This window comes from Oncorhynchus gorbuscha, linkage group LG08 (genome assembly GCF_021184085.1).
Source record: "Oncorhynchus gorbuscha isolate QuinsamMale2020 ecotype Even-year linkage group LG08, OgorEven_v1.0, whole genome shotgun sequence".
NCBI classification, from domain to species: Eukaryota; Metazoa; Chordata; class Actinopteri; order Salmoniformes; family Salmonidae; genus Oncorhynchus; species Oncorhynchus gorbuscha.
This window is the reverse complement of record NC_060180.1, coordinates 52,920,979-52,938,432: the sequence shown is the minus strand read 5'-3', so window position 1 is coordinate 52,938,432 and position 17,454 is coordinate 52,920,979. Positions and strand designations below refer to the sequence as shown.

At 42.0% G+C, this 17,454-nt stretch overlaps 1 protein-coding gene across 1 annotated transcript in view; it reads right to left on the bottom strand.

Moving 5' to 3' along the window:
• Window positions 1–15,772, bottom strand: part of LOC124041807 (collagen alpha-1(XV) chain-like) — a 59,028-nt gene extending 43,256 nt beyond the window's left edge. Inside the window, exons 1-2 of the mRNA XM_046359855.1 lie at window positions 15,641–15,772; window positions 15,473–15,546 (exon numbers count right to left, since the gene is read on the bottom strand). Of these exons, the coding sequence (XP_046215811.1) occupies window positions 15,473–15,546; window positions 15,641–15,651 (85 nt within the window). The 5' untranslated portion in view covers window positions 15,652–15,772. The remainder of the gene's footprint in view (window positions 1–15,472; window positions 15,547–15,640) is intronic.
• Between the last annotated feature and the right edge of the window lie 1,682 nt (window positions 15,773–17,454).

Here is a 17,454-nt window from a genome sequence, read left to right as displayed (position 1 = left end):
TGCAACAACATTAGAGTTGATTATGTTTTACTGGGCGAAATACTTTGGCAAATGTGACACCAAATTACAGATACACTGTGATGATACACCACTGACTATACCCCCCTCCCCTCAAGGTGTCGAAAGCGTTCCACAGGGATGCTGTCCCATGTTGACTCCAATGCTTTCCACAGTTGTGTCCAGTTGGCTGGATGTCCTTTGGGTGGTGGACCATTCTTGATACACACGTGAAAAACCCAGCACCATTGCCGTTCTTGACACAAATCGGTGTGTCTGGCACCTACTACCATACCCCGTTCAAAGGTACTTCAATCTTTTGTCTTGCCCATTCACCCTCTGAATGGCACACATACACAATCCATGTCTCAATTGTCTCTAGGCTTAAAAATCCTTCTTTAGCCCGTCTCCTCCCCTTCATCTACACTGATTGAAGTGGATTTAATAAATGACATCAATAAGGGATCAGAGGGAAGCAATGGCGGAAGGAGAAGTATTTTTTGATTCTCTTGGCACAAGTACAATTGATAAGAATGAGTGGATGATGGTGAACAAAGGTGGAGAAAAAGGGCTAAAGTTGGAGATGAAAAGCAATTTATGGTCGGGGTGCAATTCACAAGCAAGGATGTTTTTGGGGGTGAACCTGTTAGTGATCTCGAATGACGAATTGGGTAAAGTGGAATCGGTCAGAGTGACCAGGAGAGGTATGATGTTGATTTCATGTGTGTCAAAAGCGCAAAGGGAGAAAGCTCTGTGGCTCAACAAGATGTCGACGTCTGATGTGGAACGCTACACTTTTCAGAGTAGGGCACCGGTTAAAGGTGTCATCATTCCAGGAATGGTTGACGCACTTAGCTTGAATCAAATGATAGACGGAAAGAAGGATCAAAGCCTGTCGGTTGTACTGTCGTTTGATGAAGGGGTTCTCCCGACTTATGTAAAGATAATTTGGTGAGACAGTGCTGTATGTACAGAAGCCGTTTCAGTGTTACAATTGTAAAAAGTTTGGACACGTGGCAAGTGTTTGTCGAAGGGATAAATATGAAGTAGTGGAAGAAAAGTATAGCCAGTTATAATTAGTTATGGTAATGGTTTAGCAGATTCTAAAAAAAGACCAGTCTTTACGTGGCTAAAATAAATATAACATTATTAAAACGGTTATATTAGGTATTGTTCATCCTGATCAGACAGGTTTTTTCATGGACGATACATTGGAGATAATTTACGACAACTACCAGAAATAATAGAACATCATGAAACATCTAAGAAGCCAGGCCTGGTGTTTGTAGCGGATTTTGAAACGGCCTTTAATAAAGTAAGACTGGATTTGATTTATAAATGCCTGGATTTTTCCCCATTTCTGTGATTCTCTTATAAAATGGGTAAAAGTAATGTATAACAACCCCAGGTGTAAAATAGTAAATAGCGGCTACTTAGACCGTTTTTAATTGTCAAGAGGAGTTAATCAAGGGGGTCCGCTGTCACCATATATATTCTTTATGGCCATCAAAATGCTAGCTATTAAAATCAAATAACAACATTAGAGTATTAGAATTCCAAGGCTTAAAAACAAAGATTCCATGTATGCCGATGACTCAAGTTTTATGTTAAGTCTGCAAGCTAGATCCCTGCAATATCTCATTGAAGATCTGGATAACTTTTCTGGACTCTCTGGACTAAAACCTAATTATGATAAGTGTACCATATTACGTTTTGGATCTTTAAAAAAATACAACTTTTACATTACACTGCAGTTTATCTATATAATAGGCTGATGGTGGGGTAGACATACATGGTATTCATATCACAAAATATATAAATTAGCTCTCCACAATGATTTTCAATAGAAAACGAGTAATAATAGACAAGATCCTTCAACCATGGAGAAGTAAATACCTGTCTATTTATGGAAGAATTGCCCTGATTAACTTCTTAGTCATATCTCAGTTTACTGATTTACTTATGGCGCTGCTACTCCTGGTGATTCGTTTTCAAATCATATGGGAAAAAAAACATTTTGCTTTATCTGGGACGCTAAACCAGACAAAATAAAGTGTGCCTATCTATATAATGAATATGAATTGGGTGAGTTGAGATTATTAAATATAAAAGCACTAAACCTCTCTCTAAAAGCCTCACTTATTCAAAAGTTTTATTTGAACCCTAAATGGTTCTCAAGTAGATTACTAAGAAAAGCTCATCCATTGTTTAGAAATAGCCTTTTTGCCTTTGTGCAGATTGCCATGTCTCATTTTTGTTGAATTGAAAATGATACTTTTTTAAAAGCATCTCTCTTTTTCAAACAAGCATTGTAGAGCTGGCTACAATCTCAATTTCATCCCCCTGAAAAGATAGAACAAATATTACAACAAATACCTTGGCTGAACTCAAATGTGCTGGTTGATAAAATACCTGTATTTATGGGTATTTTGTTTTTAAAGGATATTGTCAATTGGAATGGTAGAGTTGTGTCTTACATGGAGTTGTCAGAATTGTATGGGGAAGTCTGCTCAATCCAAGAGTACAAGCAATTAATTACAAGCATTACCCCAAAAATGGAGGAGGCAGGTGGCAGCGGGAGGAGGTAGGTGGCAGCGGGAGGAGGTAGGTGGCAGCGGGAGGAGGTAGGTGGCAGCGGGAGGAGGCAGGTGGCAGCGGGAGGAAGTAGGTGGCAGCGGGAGGAGGTAGGTGGCAGCGGGAGGAAGTAGGTGGCAGCGGGAGGAGGTAGGTGGCAGCGGGAGGAAGTAGGTGGCAGCGGGAGGAGGCAGGTGGCAGCGGGAGGAAGTAGGTGGCAGCGGGAGGAGGTAGGTGGCAGCGGGAGGAGGTAGGTGGCAGCGGGAGGAGGTAGGTGGCAGTGGGAGGAGGTAGGTGGCAGCGGGAGGAGGTAGGTGGCAGCGGGAGGAAGTAGGTGGCAGCGGGAGGAGGTAGGTGGCAGCGGGAGGAGGTAGGTGGCAGCGGGAGGAAGTAGGTGGCAGCGGGAGGAGGTAGGTGGCAGCGGGAGGAGGTAGGTGGCAGCGGGAGGAGGTAGGTGGCAGCGGGAGGAGGTAGGGAACAGGTCTGTCTGACCAATATAAAGGATCAAAACTGGCAGAGGAACACAAATAGCATAAAGAGGAAAGTGTACCAGTTTCATTTGAGGACCAGGATGTTGGCACAACTGTGCCAAGAGACTTTTGATATACCGATTCCATGGTACAGGGTGTATGAGTTGATATATAAAGATTCAAGACTGTGTTTTTCAGCTAAAATTATTATATGGAATTTTTGTTACCAACAAAATGTTGAATATTTGGGGCATTCAATCATCGAAGTTCTACAGATTTTGTTGTGAGGATACAGAATCAATAGACCATTTATTTTGGTATTGCCCTCAGGTAGCCTGTTTCTGGTCTCAGGTTCAGGAATGGCTGAAAATGCAGAACATTGATCTAAAATTGACCCTAGAAATAGCACTGTTGGGCGATCTGGGGAGACCGGGTCAGTCAATTAATAATATACTAATATTCTTAGTAAAAGTATTTATTTTCAACTCGCAATCTGGGGATTCTATTTGATTAGATAGATTGAAATTGTATGTTAAACATCACAGCATAGTTGATATATATATGGTGCGTAGAAATACGAAGAGGGTGACCACCAATGTAGATGTGATGTTCAGGGCAGGTCACCCAGCCAATTCTATTAGCCTTAAAGGAAGTCATAAGAGGAGAATTATAGAACCTCAGATGCTCTCCTCTCCTCACACACAGACAGGGGTTCAAAGCGTGTTGCCGTGTGCTGACTTCCCTGTAGGGATAGACTAACGCTGGACAGCATTTGAGTAGAACCACAGGTTATTGGGTAATGTATCTGTATTATCCAGTGTGTGGCACTGGCCCGATTGAGTGGAATGACTTGTATTAAATGCATTACAGTCAGGGTTGGGGAGTAACAGATTACATGTAATCCTGTATATGTAAGGGGTTACAAAAAACAGTAACTGTAATCCTTATTGTAATAAGATTAACGTTTAAATTCAGAAAGGATGTTTCCGGAATTTTTTTTTTGTTGACACTTCTCTGTTTTCTCAATAAGTTTGTTCCTCCTGAGTGAGGCTGGCCACAAGTCAGAGACCACTATGATGATACACCAAATGGGTTTGATGGATCGCGGGAAAAGAGCAGGAATCGTTTTAAGCTACAGTGTCTTCCAACAGTGCCACTGATGTCGGCATCCTAAGATGATCCAACTAGAATAAACGCTTGGAGGAATGACAGCAGTGGTGTCGTCTACGGCGATACGGATATCACTTATTATTGATATCTACATCGCACATTGATGTGAGTCACACTGCTGCTCTCTCATTTAGCTTTTTGCACGTTATGGATTGTGGTTGTTCACAAATCGAAATGTGTATTTGAACCCTATAATGGTTGAACTCAAGAAGTTTAAGCTGCCTATCAATCATTGTTCTTAAACCAGTGGACAGCCAGTGAAAAATGCGTTCCTGCAACAGCTGCATAGTGCCGATCCAAGCCTATGGAATAAAAGTGGGCCTTTTATTTCTCAATCGAATTAATGCTGATGAAATAAAAAATCCATAGGTTTAAATGGTCACATGCAAAAACTTGCACACTTTCGCTAGATTTAAAAGGGGCAATCTGTAGTTGCAGGCATCCATTTTTGGATTTAAAACAATAAAACAATTGTGATATCATGGTCAGTCCTTGCATTCATAGCTCTGTCTATTAATCTGAGAGTGGTTACATTCGTCCAGGCCCATCCCTCAGATTTTTACCAAAACAGAGGCGGGGCGCCCGTTTTGTTGTTGTTTAATTTGTGGATTTTCCCTCTAAACAGCTTCATATTATCAAGATATCAAAGTGTCACCAAAAAAAAGGTAAACAATAGGCATAGTAAATGCAGCACATGGCATTCATTTTTCACATGTAAATAGCACTTTTCAGAACCCTATAGGTTCACTCCCCTTGTCAATTTTAATTGTTTAACCTAGCTCAAAACCTCCCAAAAATGTGGGATTGTACATGAGTTTGAATGGGAGAATTGTATTGAATCTCCAATCAACGCATTATTATACAAAATCAAGCAGCCTCTTTTCTATGGACATTTGTAGAACTTGGCTAGGAGTCAGCCAGTTGTAAGCCACTATCTAAACAAGTTATTAGCCTGAAAAATATCTACACTTTTAATCTCTTTAGAACATGTGTGAAATCTTCACATCCCATTCTCATTGGAGGTTGGGGTGGGGGGAGGTTAGTTGCTGACTGTTTTGGAGTTTCAGGATGTTCGCAGAGTACTCTTAGTTCTGAGTACATGAGTTCACAGTAGTGAAATAATGTTTATTTTTCAACTGTAAATAGTGTCACTTTTTGGTCCACCAAACATCGTCTCTCCTTTCCTGTTTACAATCAAAGCGATTGTATTTCAATGCTCCCTACTCATACTCACCTCTTAAACATGACCCATTTCACCTTAACATGGTATCAAATACATCCTGCTTCAGTGGGATATGTTTATAGCTTATTAATGGCCATGTCTTTCTGTGCTTGGGGCTTGTGGTACTTTTAGAGGCTGTGTAGAGAGGCTGAGCTGACCTGAACACAGGTCTACAGTACAGTAGTACTGATAGAGCCAGCATGGCCACATTTGATGTAGTGTTCTCATTGGAAGCAATAACAGAGTTTAAGGTAAACACTTGTGCCTTAAGGGCATATATTTAAAGAGTAGCGGGATTAACAGGAAGCCTTTCTGCCAGCTGATGACCATCAGATTAGTTTATTTACTTCATTCTGAGACATTTTAACCTGGAGTAAAGTGGAGTGGGAGGTCAGGTTAGTTAAAGAACTACTGTAACATAATACAATACAGATAAAAATCATGTTTATTGATGGCATGCCAAAATAACACTGTCCTTGATCCTCAAGTGCTTAAAGTAGGAAAGGAAAGGTTGCCGATAGTGTCTGATGCAGATCCATAATACACATCTGGGTGTATCGTTTATAAGGACAGATAACTTTCCCGCAACACTGTACCCACAATTAGTAGTAATGGCTGTGCAAACAGACCTGTGGAGATGCATTGTGTGGTCTGCAATTCGTGCTTATTTGGGTCGGACAGAGGAGAGCCCGGGCCATCTTTCTGAGTCTGCCAAGGGTCCCTTCAGCACGCACGCACGCACGCACGCACGCACGCACGCACGCACGCACACACACACACACACGCACGCACACACACACACACACACACACACACACACACACACACACACACACACACACACACACACACACACACACACACACACACACACACACACACACACACACACACACACACACACACACACACACACACACACACACACACACACACACACACAGGTAAGCAGTTCTGGTTCAGTCTTGCAGTTTGCTTTATAAAGACCATCGAACCATTTCACTGGCTCACTCAACCAATCAGAAATCATACAGCACTGGTGACATCACGTCACAAGAGCGTGTTTTATGCGTCTGGACAGAATGGACAGGAAATGGTTTGACAACATTTCGGCCACAAAGGAAAACTAAACAGCCCAGTGAAAACCTCTATTGAGTATTGTTCAGACTGAGACAGATTTGTTACAGTAGACTGGACAGTTATTCAGCAGAGTTCATTCATAAATCTCCCTGGGTAGGGAGTGAACGAGGTCACATTTACAGGTGAGATAACTAATGTAATGTGCCCTCAAACCATGAACTGTCACTGTGGTCATCGTCACTGTCTCTACGTTGATATCTAGATTATCTGTAGCCTCAGTTAGATTCAGCTGGTCTCACAGGTGAAGCAACTGGAGTCACCATATACCAACAGCCACTTTGATCTCAGAATAACTCTTTCTATTGGATCATCTTTTAGCCTCTTAGATTTCGTTTAGATTTAAATGCTGCCTTCATACTATTGATCATGCTATTCTCACTAAGAGGCTAGACGACTTGGTTGGTCTACGAGGACAGGTTCTCAATTGGTCCAAATCATACACCACACCAGTATCTCGACCTGCACATGTTCATCTGATCATTTATCACTCCAGTGTTAATCTGCTAAATTGTAATTATTCACTCCTATGGCCTATTTATTGCCTACCTCCTCATGCCTTTTGCACGCAATGTATATAGATTATTTTTTTTCTACTATGTTATTGACTTGTTAATTGTTTACTCCATGTGTAACTCTGTTTTGTTGTCTGTTCACACTGCTATGCTTTATCTTGGCCAGGTCGCAGTTGCAAATGAGAACTTGTTCTCAACTATCCTACCTGGTTAAATAAAATAAAGGTGAAATAAAGGTGAAATAAAATAAAAATACCTCTGAGCGGTATTCAATTTGTTCATCTGGCCAATAATTCATCTGAACATTCCAAGCTTGAATGTGCCGTTTCCCAAGGTTCTGTGCTTGGACCCCTTTAATTTTCCTTGTACGTGTTACCCCTTGGTTATGTTATCTGTAAGCACAACATGCACCTTTACTGCGAACACTGATAATACTCCATTGTATTTATCTTTTAAACCAGACAATGCTTTCCAGTCAGCCCACCATGAGAAATGCATCACAAGTCTCAACACAGGATGACAACCAACATCTTGCTTTTAATCTCTGATAAGACATAAATTATGCTACTTGGACACTAAAAACATATATAAAGTGTCAGACCTCACTCTCAACGTTGAAGGTTGCCTCATTACACCAAACATGGTTGTTAAAAACGTTGGTTTTACATTTGACCAGGTCTAACTTTGACAACCACATAAAAAGCATCCCAAAACAGCATCCTTCCATCTCAGGAACATTTCCAGAATTACACTTCATCTCTCAGCCAGATGCCGAAAAATTGGCCGATGCATTTGTTTAATCTAGGCTAGACTACTGTAATGCCCTCATCTCCAGCTGCTCAGACTCTATTAAAAGTCTACAATTTGTACAGAACACTGCTGCTCGTATTCGAACAAACAATGGAAGGTATGAGCACATCACTCCAGTTTTATATGCACTACACTGGCTGACTGTAAAGTATCGGTCTGATTTTAAGATCTTACTCTTAACTTTTAAAGGCACTGCATGGCCTTGCCCCCCCTCATACAGTACATGGCAAAAGTATTCATCCCTGTTCCCGTTTTTCCTATTTTGTTGCATTACAACCTGTCAGTTAAGTAGATTTTTATTTGGATTTCATGTAATGGACATACACAAAATAGTCCAAATTGGTAAAGTGAAATTTAAAAAAAGAAGAGAGAGAGAAAAAAAGTGGTGCGTGCATATGTATTCACCCCCCTTTGCTATGAAGACCCGAAATATGATCTTGTGCAACCAATTACCTTCAGAAGCCACATAATTAGTTAAATAAAGTCCACCTGTGTGCAATCTTAGTGTCACATGATCTCTGTATATATACGCCTGTTCTGAAAGGCTCCCGAGTCTGCAACACCTCTAAGCAAGGTGCACCATGAAGACCCAAATCAAATCAAAATGATTTGTCACATACACATGGTTAGCAGGTGTTAATGCAAGTGTAGCGAAATGCTTGTGCTTCTAGTTCTGACCAGGTAGTAATATCTAACAAGTAATATAAGCTAACAATTTCACAAAAACTACCTTATACACACAAGAGTAAAGGAATGAATACGAATATGTACATAAAAATATATAAATGAGTGATGGCCGAACGGCATAGGCAAGATGCAGTAGATGGTAAAGAGTACAGTATATACATATGAGATGAGTAATGTAGGGTATGAAAACATATAAAGCGGCATTGTTTAAAGTGGCTAGTGATACATTTAATTACATCAAGATGGCAAGATGCAGTAGATGGTATAGCGTACAGTAAATACATATGAGATGAGTAATGTAGGGTAAGTAAACATTATATAATATAAAGTGGCTAGTGATAAATTGATGACATACATTTTCCCATTATTAAAGTTGAGTCAGTATGTGGGCAGCAGCCACTCAATGTTAGTGATGGCTGTTTAACAGTCTGATTGCCTTGAGATAGAAGCTGTTTTTCAGTCTCTCGGTCCCCGCTTTGATGCACCTGTACTGACCTCGCCTTCTGGATGATAGCGGGGTGAACAGGCAGTGGCTCGGGTGGTTGTTCTCCTTGATGATCTTTTTGGCCTTCCTGTGACATCGGGTGGTGTAGGTGTCCTGGAGGGCAGGTAGTTTGCACCCGGTGATGCGTTGTGCAGACCTCACTACCCTCTGGAGAGACTTCCGGTTATGGGCGGAGCAGCTGCCGTACCAGACGGTGATACAGCCCTACAGGATGCTCTCGATTGTGCATGTTTTGGTGACAAGCTAAATTTCTTCGGCCTCCTGAGGTTGAAGAGGCGCTGCTGTTGGTAATCAAGCCTACCACTGTAGTGTTGTCTGCAAACTTGATGATTGAGTTGGAGGCGTGCATGGCCAGGCAGTCGTGGATGAACAGGGAGTAAAGAAGAGGGCTGAGAACGCACCCTTGTGGGGACCTAGTGTTGAGGATCAGCGGGGTGGAGATTTACCTACCCTCACCACCTGGGGGCGGCCCGTCAGGAAGTCCAGGACTCAGTTGCACAGGGCGGGGTCGAGACCGAGGGTACTATGGTGAAGGTTACTATGGTGTTAAATGCTGAGCTGTAATCAATTAACAGCATTCTTACATAGGTATTCCTCTTGTCCAGATGAGTTAGGGCAGTGTGCAGTGTGATGGCGATTGCGTCGTCTGTGGACCTATTGGAGAGGTAAGCAAATTGGAGTGGGTCTAGGTTAGTAGATAGGGTGGAGGTGAGATGGTCCTTGACTGGTCTCTCAAAGCACTTCATGATGACGCAAGTGAGTGCTACAGGGCGGTAGTCAATTAGCTCAGTTACCTTAGCTTTCTTGGGAACAGGAACAATGGTGGCCCTCTTGAAGCATGTGGGGACAGCAGACTGGGATAAGGATTGATTGAATATATCTGTAAACACACCAGTCAGCTGGTCTGCGCATGCTCTGAGGACGCGGTCGGGGATGCTGTCTGGGCCTGCAGCCTTGCGAGGGTTAACACGTTTAAATGTTTTACTCACGTTGGCTACAGTGAAGGAGAGCACACAGGTTTTGGAAGTAGGCAGTGTCAGTGGCACTGTATTGTTCTCAAAGCGAGCAAAAAAGTTGTTTAGTCTGTCGAGGAGCAAGGCATCGTGATCCACGATGGGGCTGGTTTTTCTTTTGTAGTCTGTGATTGACTGTAGACCCTGCCACATACCTCTCGTGTCTGAGCCGTTGAATTGCGAATCCACTTTGTCTCTGTACTGACGCTTAGTTTGTTTGATTGCCTTGCGGAGGGAATAGCTTCACTGTTTGTATTCGGTCATGTTTCCGGTCACCTTGCCCTGATTAAAAGCAGTGGTTCGCACGTTCAGTTTTGCATGAATGCTGCCATCAATCCACTGTTTCTGGTTGGGGAATGTTTTAATAGACGCTGTGGGTACAACATCACCGATGCACTTGTTAATAAACTCGCACACCGAATCAGGGTATTCGTCAATGTTGTTGTTCGCCGCAATGCGGAACATATCCCAGTCCACGTGATCGAAGCAATCTTAAAGCGTGGAATCCGATTGGTCGGACCAGCGTTGAACAGACCTGAGCACGGGTGCTTCCTGTTTTAGTTTCTGTCTATAGGCTGGTAGCAACAAAATGGAGACGTGGTCAGCTTTTCCGAATGGAGGTAGGGGAGGGCCTTATGTGCATCGCAGAAGTTAGAATAACAGTGGTCTAGGGTTTTGCCAGCCCTGGTAGCACACTCGATATGCTGATAGAATTTGGAGAGCCTTGTTTTCAGATTAGCCTTGTTAAAATCCCCGGCTACAATAAATGCAGCCTCAGGATATGTGGTTTCCAGTTTACATAGAGTCCAATGAAGTTCTTTCAGGGCGGTCGATGTGTCTGCTTGGGGGGGAATATACACGACTGTGATTATAATCGAAGAGAATTCTCTTGGTAGATAATGCGGTCGGCATTTGATGGTTAGGAATTCAAAGTCAGGTGAACAAAAGGACTTGAGTTCCTGTATGTTGTTATGATCACACCACGTCTCGTTAATCATAAGGCATACACCCCTGCCCTTCTTCTTACCAGAAAGATGCTAGTTTCTTTCGGCGCGATGCATGAAGAGACCAGGTGGCTGTACCGACTCAGATAGCATGTCTTGAGTGAGCCATGTTTCCGTGAAACAAAGAATGTTACAGTCTCGGATGTCTCTCTGGAATGCTACCCTTGCTCGGATTTTGTTAACCTTGTTGTCAAGAGACTGGACATTGGTGAGTAGTATGCTCGGGAGCAGTGCCCATCTACGGAGCCTGACCAGAAGACTGCTCCATCTGCCCCTTCTACGGCGTCGTTGTTTTGGGTCGCCGGCTGGGATCCGATCCATTGTCCTGGGTGGTAGGCCAAACAGAGGATCCGCTTCGGGAAAGTCGTATTCCTGGTCGTAATGTTGGTGAGTTGATGTTGCTCTTATATCCAATAGTTCCTCCCGACTGTATGAAATAAAACCTAAGATTACCTGGGGCAACAATGTAAGAAATAACACATTAAAAAAAATACTGCATAGTTTCCTAGGACCGCGAAGCGAGGCGGTCATCTCTGTCGGCGCCAGAAATTCCCAGATCAGGGTTGGGTTGTAAAAAAATATCAGAAACTTTGAACATCCCACAGAGCACCATTAAATCCATTATTAAAAATAGAAAGAAAATGGCACCACAACAAACCTTCCAAGAGAGTGCCACCCACCAAATCTCACAGACCAGGCAAGGAGGGCATTAATCAGAGGCAACAAAGAGACCAAAGATAACCCTGAAGGAGCTGCAAAGCTCCACAGCGGAGATTGGAGTATCTGTCCACTTTAAGGCTTACAGTCCAGCTGGGCTTTACGGAAGAGTGGCCAGAAAAAAGCCATTGCCTCAAGAAAAAAATAAGCAAACATGTTTGGTGTTCGCCAAAAGGCATGAGGGAGACTCCCCAAACATATTGAATAAGGTATTCTGGTCAGATGAGACTAAAATTGAGCTTTTTGGCCATCAAGGAAAATGCTGTCTGGTGCAAACCCAACCCTTCTTTTGGGGAGGGGGAGGAGGTTGTGTTACTTCTTGTATGTTTCAAAGTGGTAGGCATGTTGTGTAAATCAAATTATACAACCCCCCCAAAAATCTATTTTAATTCCAGGTTGTAAGGCAACAAAATAGGAAAGATGCCAAGGGGGTGAATACTTTCGCATGCCACTGTATCTGGCAGACATGCTCGTTCCATACAACCCAGCGAAGGCGCTCTGCACCCAAGGAGCCGGTCTGCTTACAGTTTCTAGATGCAGAACCAAGGCAGAGGGTGGAGCGTTCTCTATTAAAGCACCTTAGTTGTGGAAGGGTTTGCCCTGTCAGGTATGAGGGGCAGACACCATTTGAGGTTTTTAAACAACATTTTAGCTGGGCTTTTAATAAGTGATTGTTTTCCACATCCTCTGCTCATGTTATTACTTAAAAATATATATGTATGTAAAGTGTGGGGCGATTTTAAATGCACTTTATATAACTTTTAATTTGATTCAGTCATCATTGGACCGCACTCTGGCACTTTCATGGTGAGATGCTGCTAGACTCTAAGAGATGATCTGTGCAGCAAAAACACATCAAACAGAACCAAGAGTTCCCAGATGAGACAGACGACACAACACAGCAGGCATGTCTCTCTCCTAGATGTCTCACTGGGTGGTGTTATGACAACAGGAAGTAGTCATAATTCTCCACAACCAGTTTGTGCCCACTGAGTAATCTGTATAAGATCCTTCCCATCACAGTTGTAAAATGGCCACGGCTTTCCTTTCACTGGGTGTGTTTCCACAACTTTCACAGGACAGAACAGCGGCATACAGAGAGTGCTGAGTGCTCCCCATGGAGCCTCCAGGAATACTGTACTGTACATTCCCCTTCATTTTTACCTCAAAGTGAACAGCTTGTGAACAACTTATCAGGACAATTTCATTAAGAAACCTATCATTTTCCTCATCGTACTCAGATAAGGTTATCATAACACTCTTACAGATGTCGCTTACACAAGACAGTCTTCACATCCAAAAGTGGGTAACCGTTAGATGAGGGAGTTACTAGCCTTTTCAAATGAAGTAACCAAGGAAACCTCACGCCTACAAAACAACATCGGCATATATTTGACGCCACCAACTGTCAAATATAAAAACGGTTGAGAAGTTATGACATTCCTATGCTTGTATGAGCACATGGAAAAATATTGTATATTCATGTCAATGTCTCAAAAAGTACTATCACATGAATAGGTAGGATATTCTGTAATAAACCTTCCATTGAGTGGTTTTTCCCTTAAAAACCACAACGAAACATTACATTATAGCTTAGTGACACCTTTTACAGTTGGTCTTATAACCTTCACCATTCTGCTCTATATGACACTATACTGTAAGTGGAACATACTGGAACCTTTTCCAAAATGTGGAGGGAATTTCTTAGCCCATAAAACTGAATAAGGTTTATAATGTCAATTGTTCATTTTCAAATGTATTTATAAAGCCATTCTTACATCAGCTGATATCTCAAAGTGCTGTACAGAAACCCAGCCTAAAACCCCAAACAGCAAGCAGTGCGCAGGTGTAGAAGCACTGTGGCTAAGGAAAAACTCCCTAGAAAGGCCGGAACCCAGGAAGAAACCTAGAGAGGAACCAGGCTATGAGGGGAGGCCAGTCCTCTTCTGGCTGTGCCGGGTGGAGATTATAACAGAACATGGCCAAGATGTTCAAATGTTCATAGATAACCAGCAGGGTCAAATAATAATAATCACAGTGGTTCGATGTATTAACACGCTTCAAAATAAATCTCCCACTGGGGACCGATCAGCAGGACTGTATTAACCAAACATGAATTCATTTGTGAGGAACTGAACCAGACTATAATCAAATGTGAAAGGCAGTAATATTCAGCCCCACAAAAAAAAGTGGGTTAGGGTTAGTAAAAGTAGTCAAAGTAAAAGTCCTCACTAACTAGTCATAAAGAATAATAAAACCTCAGCGGTGGATTTTGTGATAAGAATATACAATCTCTGTTGTCTTTCATATCTTCATTAACAGACGTTTTGGCTAGGGTGATCATCATATTTCAAATAATGACATTCCGACACACATTCCCATATTTGAACTCAAAACGACACACTGAGAAACAGATATTATACAAACGCTTTATGCATTTTTGTTGTTGTTGTTGTAATTTGATTTGAAGCGTAGTTAACACGATATTCTCCAGAGCCACTCCTTTAGACAGCAGATTGAAGAGGAACTTAGCCCTTCAGAATGTGTGTTAACCAGAGTCAGTGTAATGACAATGTAACAACCCTAGATAATAGTACAGTTCTCTCTCTATTGTAGTAACAAGAGGGACATTTACATAAGAAGTGACCACACCAGTTCACATCCAGGTGCTGAGTTTAACCAGACCACTGCTTCCACGTCCACTGTGTGTACAACACTGCCAATAGCAGATGGGGCGGAAACCAGGGCCAGTCAAGAAAACATCTTATCGCAGGGTATATGGGGGCTATTCAAACAAACTAAAGCAATTAGAAATGCTAAATTGGTGGGTAAATATACATACACTCTAAAAAGTGTTTGTTTACAAGTATTGTATGTGACTCACAATTTCATACAGATGCAAAGAATGCATGTCCACATACTTACAGTGGGGCAAAAAAGTATTTAGTCAGCCACCAATTGTGCAAGTTCTCCCACTTAAAAATATGAGAGAGGCCTGTAATTTTCATCATAGGTACACTTCAACTATGACAGACAAAATGAGAAAAAAAAATCCAGAAAATCACATTGTATGAATTTAATTTAATGAATTTATTTGCAAATGATGGTGGAAAATAAGTATGTACTGTGTATGCTCATCAAGTGAGCATATAACTCAGACTTGCCCGGAGTCTGTTTACTACATGCTATGTATGTCACAGGATAATCTGTGAGATGGAGAAAAAAAATCATTCAGCTATTCACCCAATAAACCAGTTGCATTCAACTTCCAGTCGGGAGGTAAAAGATGCCGCAAACACTTCATTTCAAAAGCATCTGTAGCATAGGGGGATCAATAATGTACTGTACACTAAAACGACATAAACCTACATCTCACACCTTAAATCAACTTGTCCTCAGAAAAGTTATCAAGTATATCCACTTAAGATACTGTATCTAACTATATTGACATAAAGAAGGCTATTTGATAAAGAAGCTACTTTGTCTTACAATTTCTTCCAAGAGAGTCAAGACATTTTAAATCCAAATGCAGCAGGTCGATAGCCTTGGCAATGTTTAGGCAAGTATTGAGTGCATCACATCAGCACTACCACGAAATACATCAAATAGGGCTACATTAATTATGAATACTTACATTTCAAAATGTCTTACCTTCAATGACCTGAACTGCAGGTTCAAAGTGGTACAGCAGGATGAGAAGAAGAACCGAAGACCACCTGGGGAGGCTGGAGGTAAGAAAATTATGTTGCATGAGTTAGTCTGAATATTTTTTTGGCTTTTAAAATCAAGCACAGAGCATTAAAAAATAAACACCCTTACCGAATAATCATTTTGGGATAGAGATGTCAAATCCAACGTGCTTAGAGTTGGAATCTGCTCTCGGTCTACTTCAGACCTTTGCCTCTCCTGCCTCTGAGTGCACTCTCCCTCCCTCCCTCTCTCTCTCTTCACTCTGTCTCTCTCTCTCCCTGACAGGCTGGAGTACCAATCGAACAAAGAAGGCCTCAGTTCTTCAGTGAGTCACTGGCCCACGGACACGGAAATCTGACTCCTTAAAATCCCTCACTAAACCGTTGCCTTAAAATTCTTAACTTTGCCATTTGTATGGTGACTATCTGAATTTTTCCATCTCCATTATTTTATTGCATTATTACCAGTATTTGAAGTTGATGGAATGGAAGATATTTTGCAATCCATCTATCAGGCTGGCTATTTTATTTTTTAAGTATTTTTTATTTTATTATTTTATTTTTTTCTCCCCAATTTTATGGCATCCAATTGTTAGTAGCTACTATCTTGTCTCATCGCTACAACTCCCGTACGGGCTCAGGAGAGATGAAGGTTGAAAGTCATGCGTCCTCCGATACACAACCCAACCGCACTGCTTCTTAACACAGCACGCATCCAACCCGGAAGCCAGCCGCACCAATGTGTCGGAGGAAACACTGTGTACCTGGCAACCTTAGTTAGCACGCACTTAGTTAGCAACCTTAGTTAGCGCCCGGCCCGCCACAAGAGTCGCTGGTGCGCGATGAGGCAAGGATATCCCTACCGGCCAAACCCTCCCTAACCCGGACGACACTAGGCCAATTGTGCGTCGCCCCATGGACCTCCCGGTCGTGGCCGGTTACGACAGAGCCTGGGTGCGAACCTAGAGTCTCTGGTGGCACAGCTGGCACTGCAGTACAGCGCCCTTAACCACTGCGCCACCCGGGAGGCCTGGCTGGGGAACCTCAATAAGATTAAGCAGCTCCAAAATGTTTTCGTGAAAATTACATTTTGAGAGGGGACGAAATTTGTTCTGACTCAATGAGAGTTGGGGAAAAGTTCAATCAACTTAAAATGACGTGTTACTGAAATTGTTCTGATTCATGAGACAAGTTACTATGGAAATGAAATAATTTCATCACAAATATGTGTAAATTATGTCAAATATTGGAAAACCTCATTGTAAATGTCTGTTCATAGCCTATACCCAACAACAGGTAGTGGCACCCTGACAGTGAAATTTAGTAATAAGGTGAAGGACCTTCCAAGTCTTTGAAGTTCGGTTGTCATCAACCACTGAGGACTGCTAAAGCTTTTCCATAGACCCTGTATCATGTGACTCTCGGCACCCTGTTTAGATGCTTATCTGCCTCAGACTCCATGAACTGGACCTACTGAAGATGGCATGTTGACCACAAGGCATCTCCACAAATTCCTGATTCCAATTCAGTTGATATGCAACTACACCAGATACATCCAGAACTCTACGGGTATACATTTTAAAAAGGATGTGATCTCTGAAAATTATTGTCTTTTAGCTTAGATCATTTGACATCATTATTGGATGGTCAGCGGTCATCGATCTAACATAATGTAATCATTTTGGATCAAATGGTTTTTATTACATTACATAGTTGTTTATGACATGTTTCCAAGAGAGCTGGGGGAAGAAAACTCTTATGGAAACATTCCTGATGGAGATTTTATGTTGTGAAGTTACAATCCAATTTGACAATTTGCCTGATTGTTATTCTAGCTGGACTCCTAACCAGTCAGCACCTCGTTCCTCTGCCCTACAAAACGCATCCTGACAAAACCACTGCACGACATACCCACACCAAAGCCAATTACATTATGTCATAACA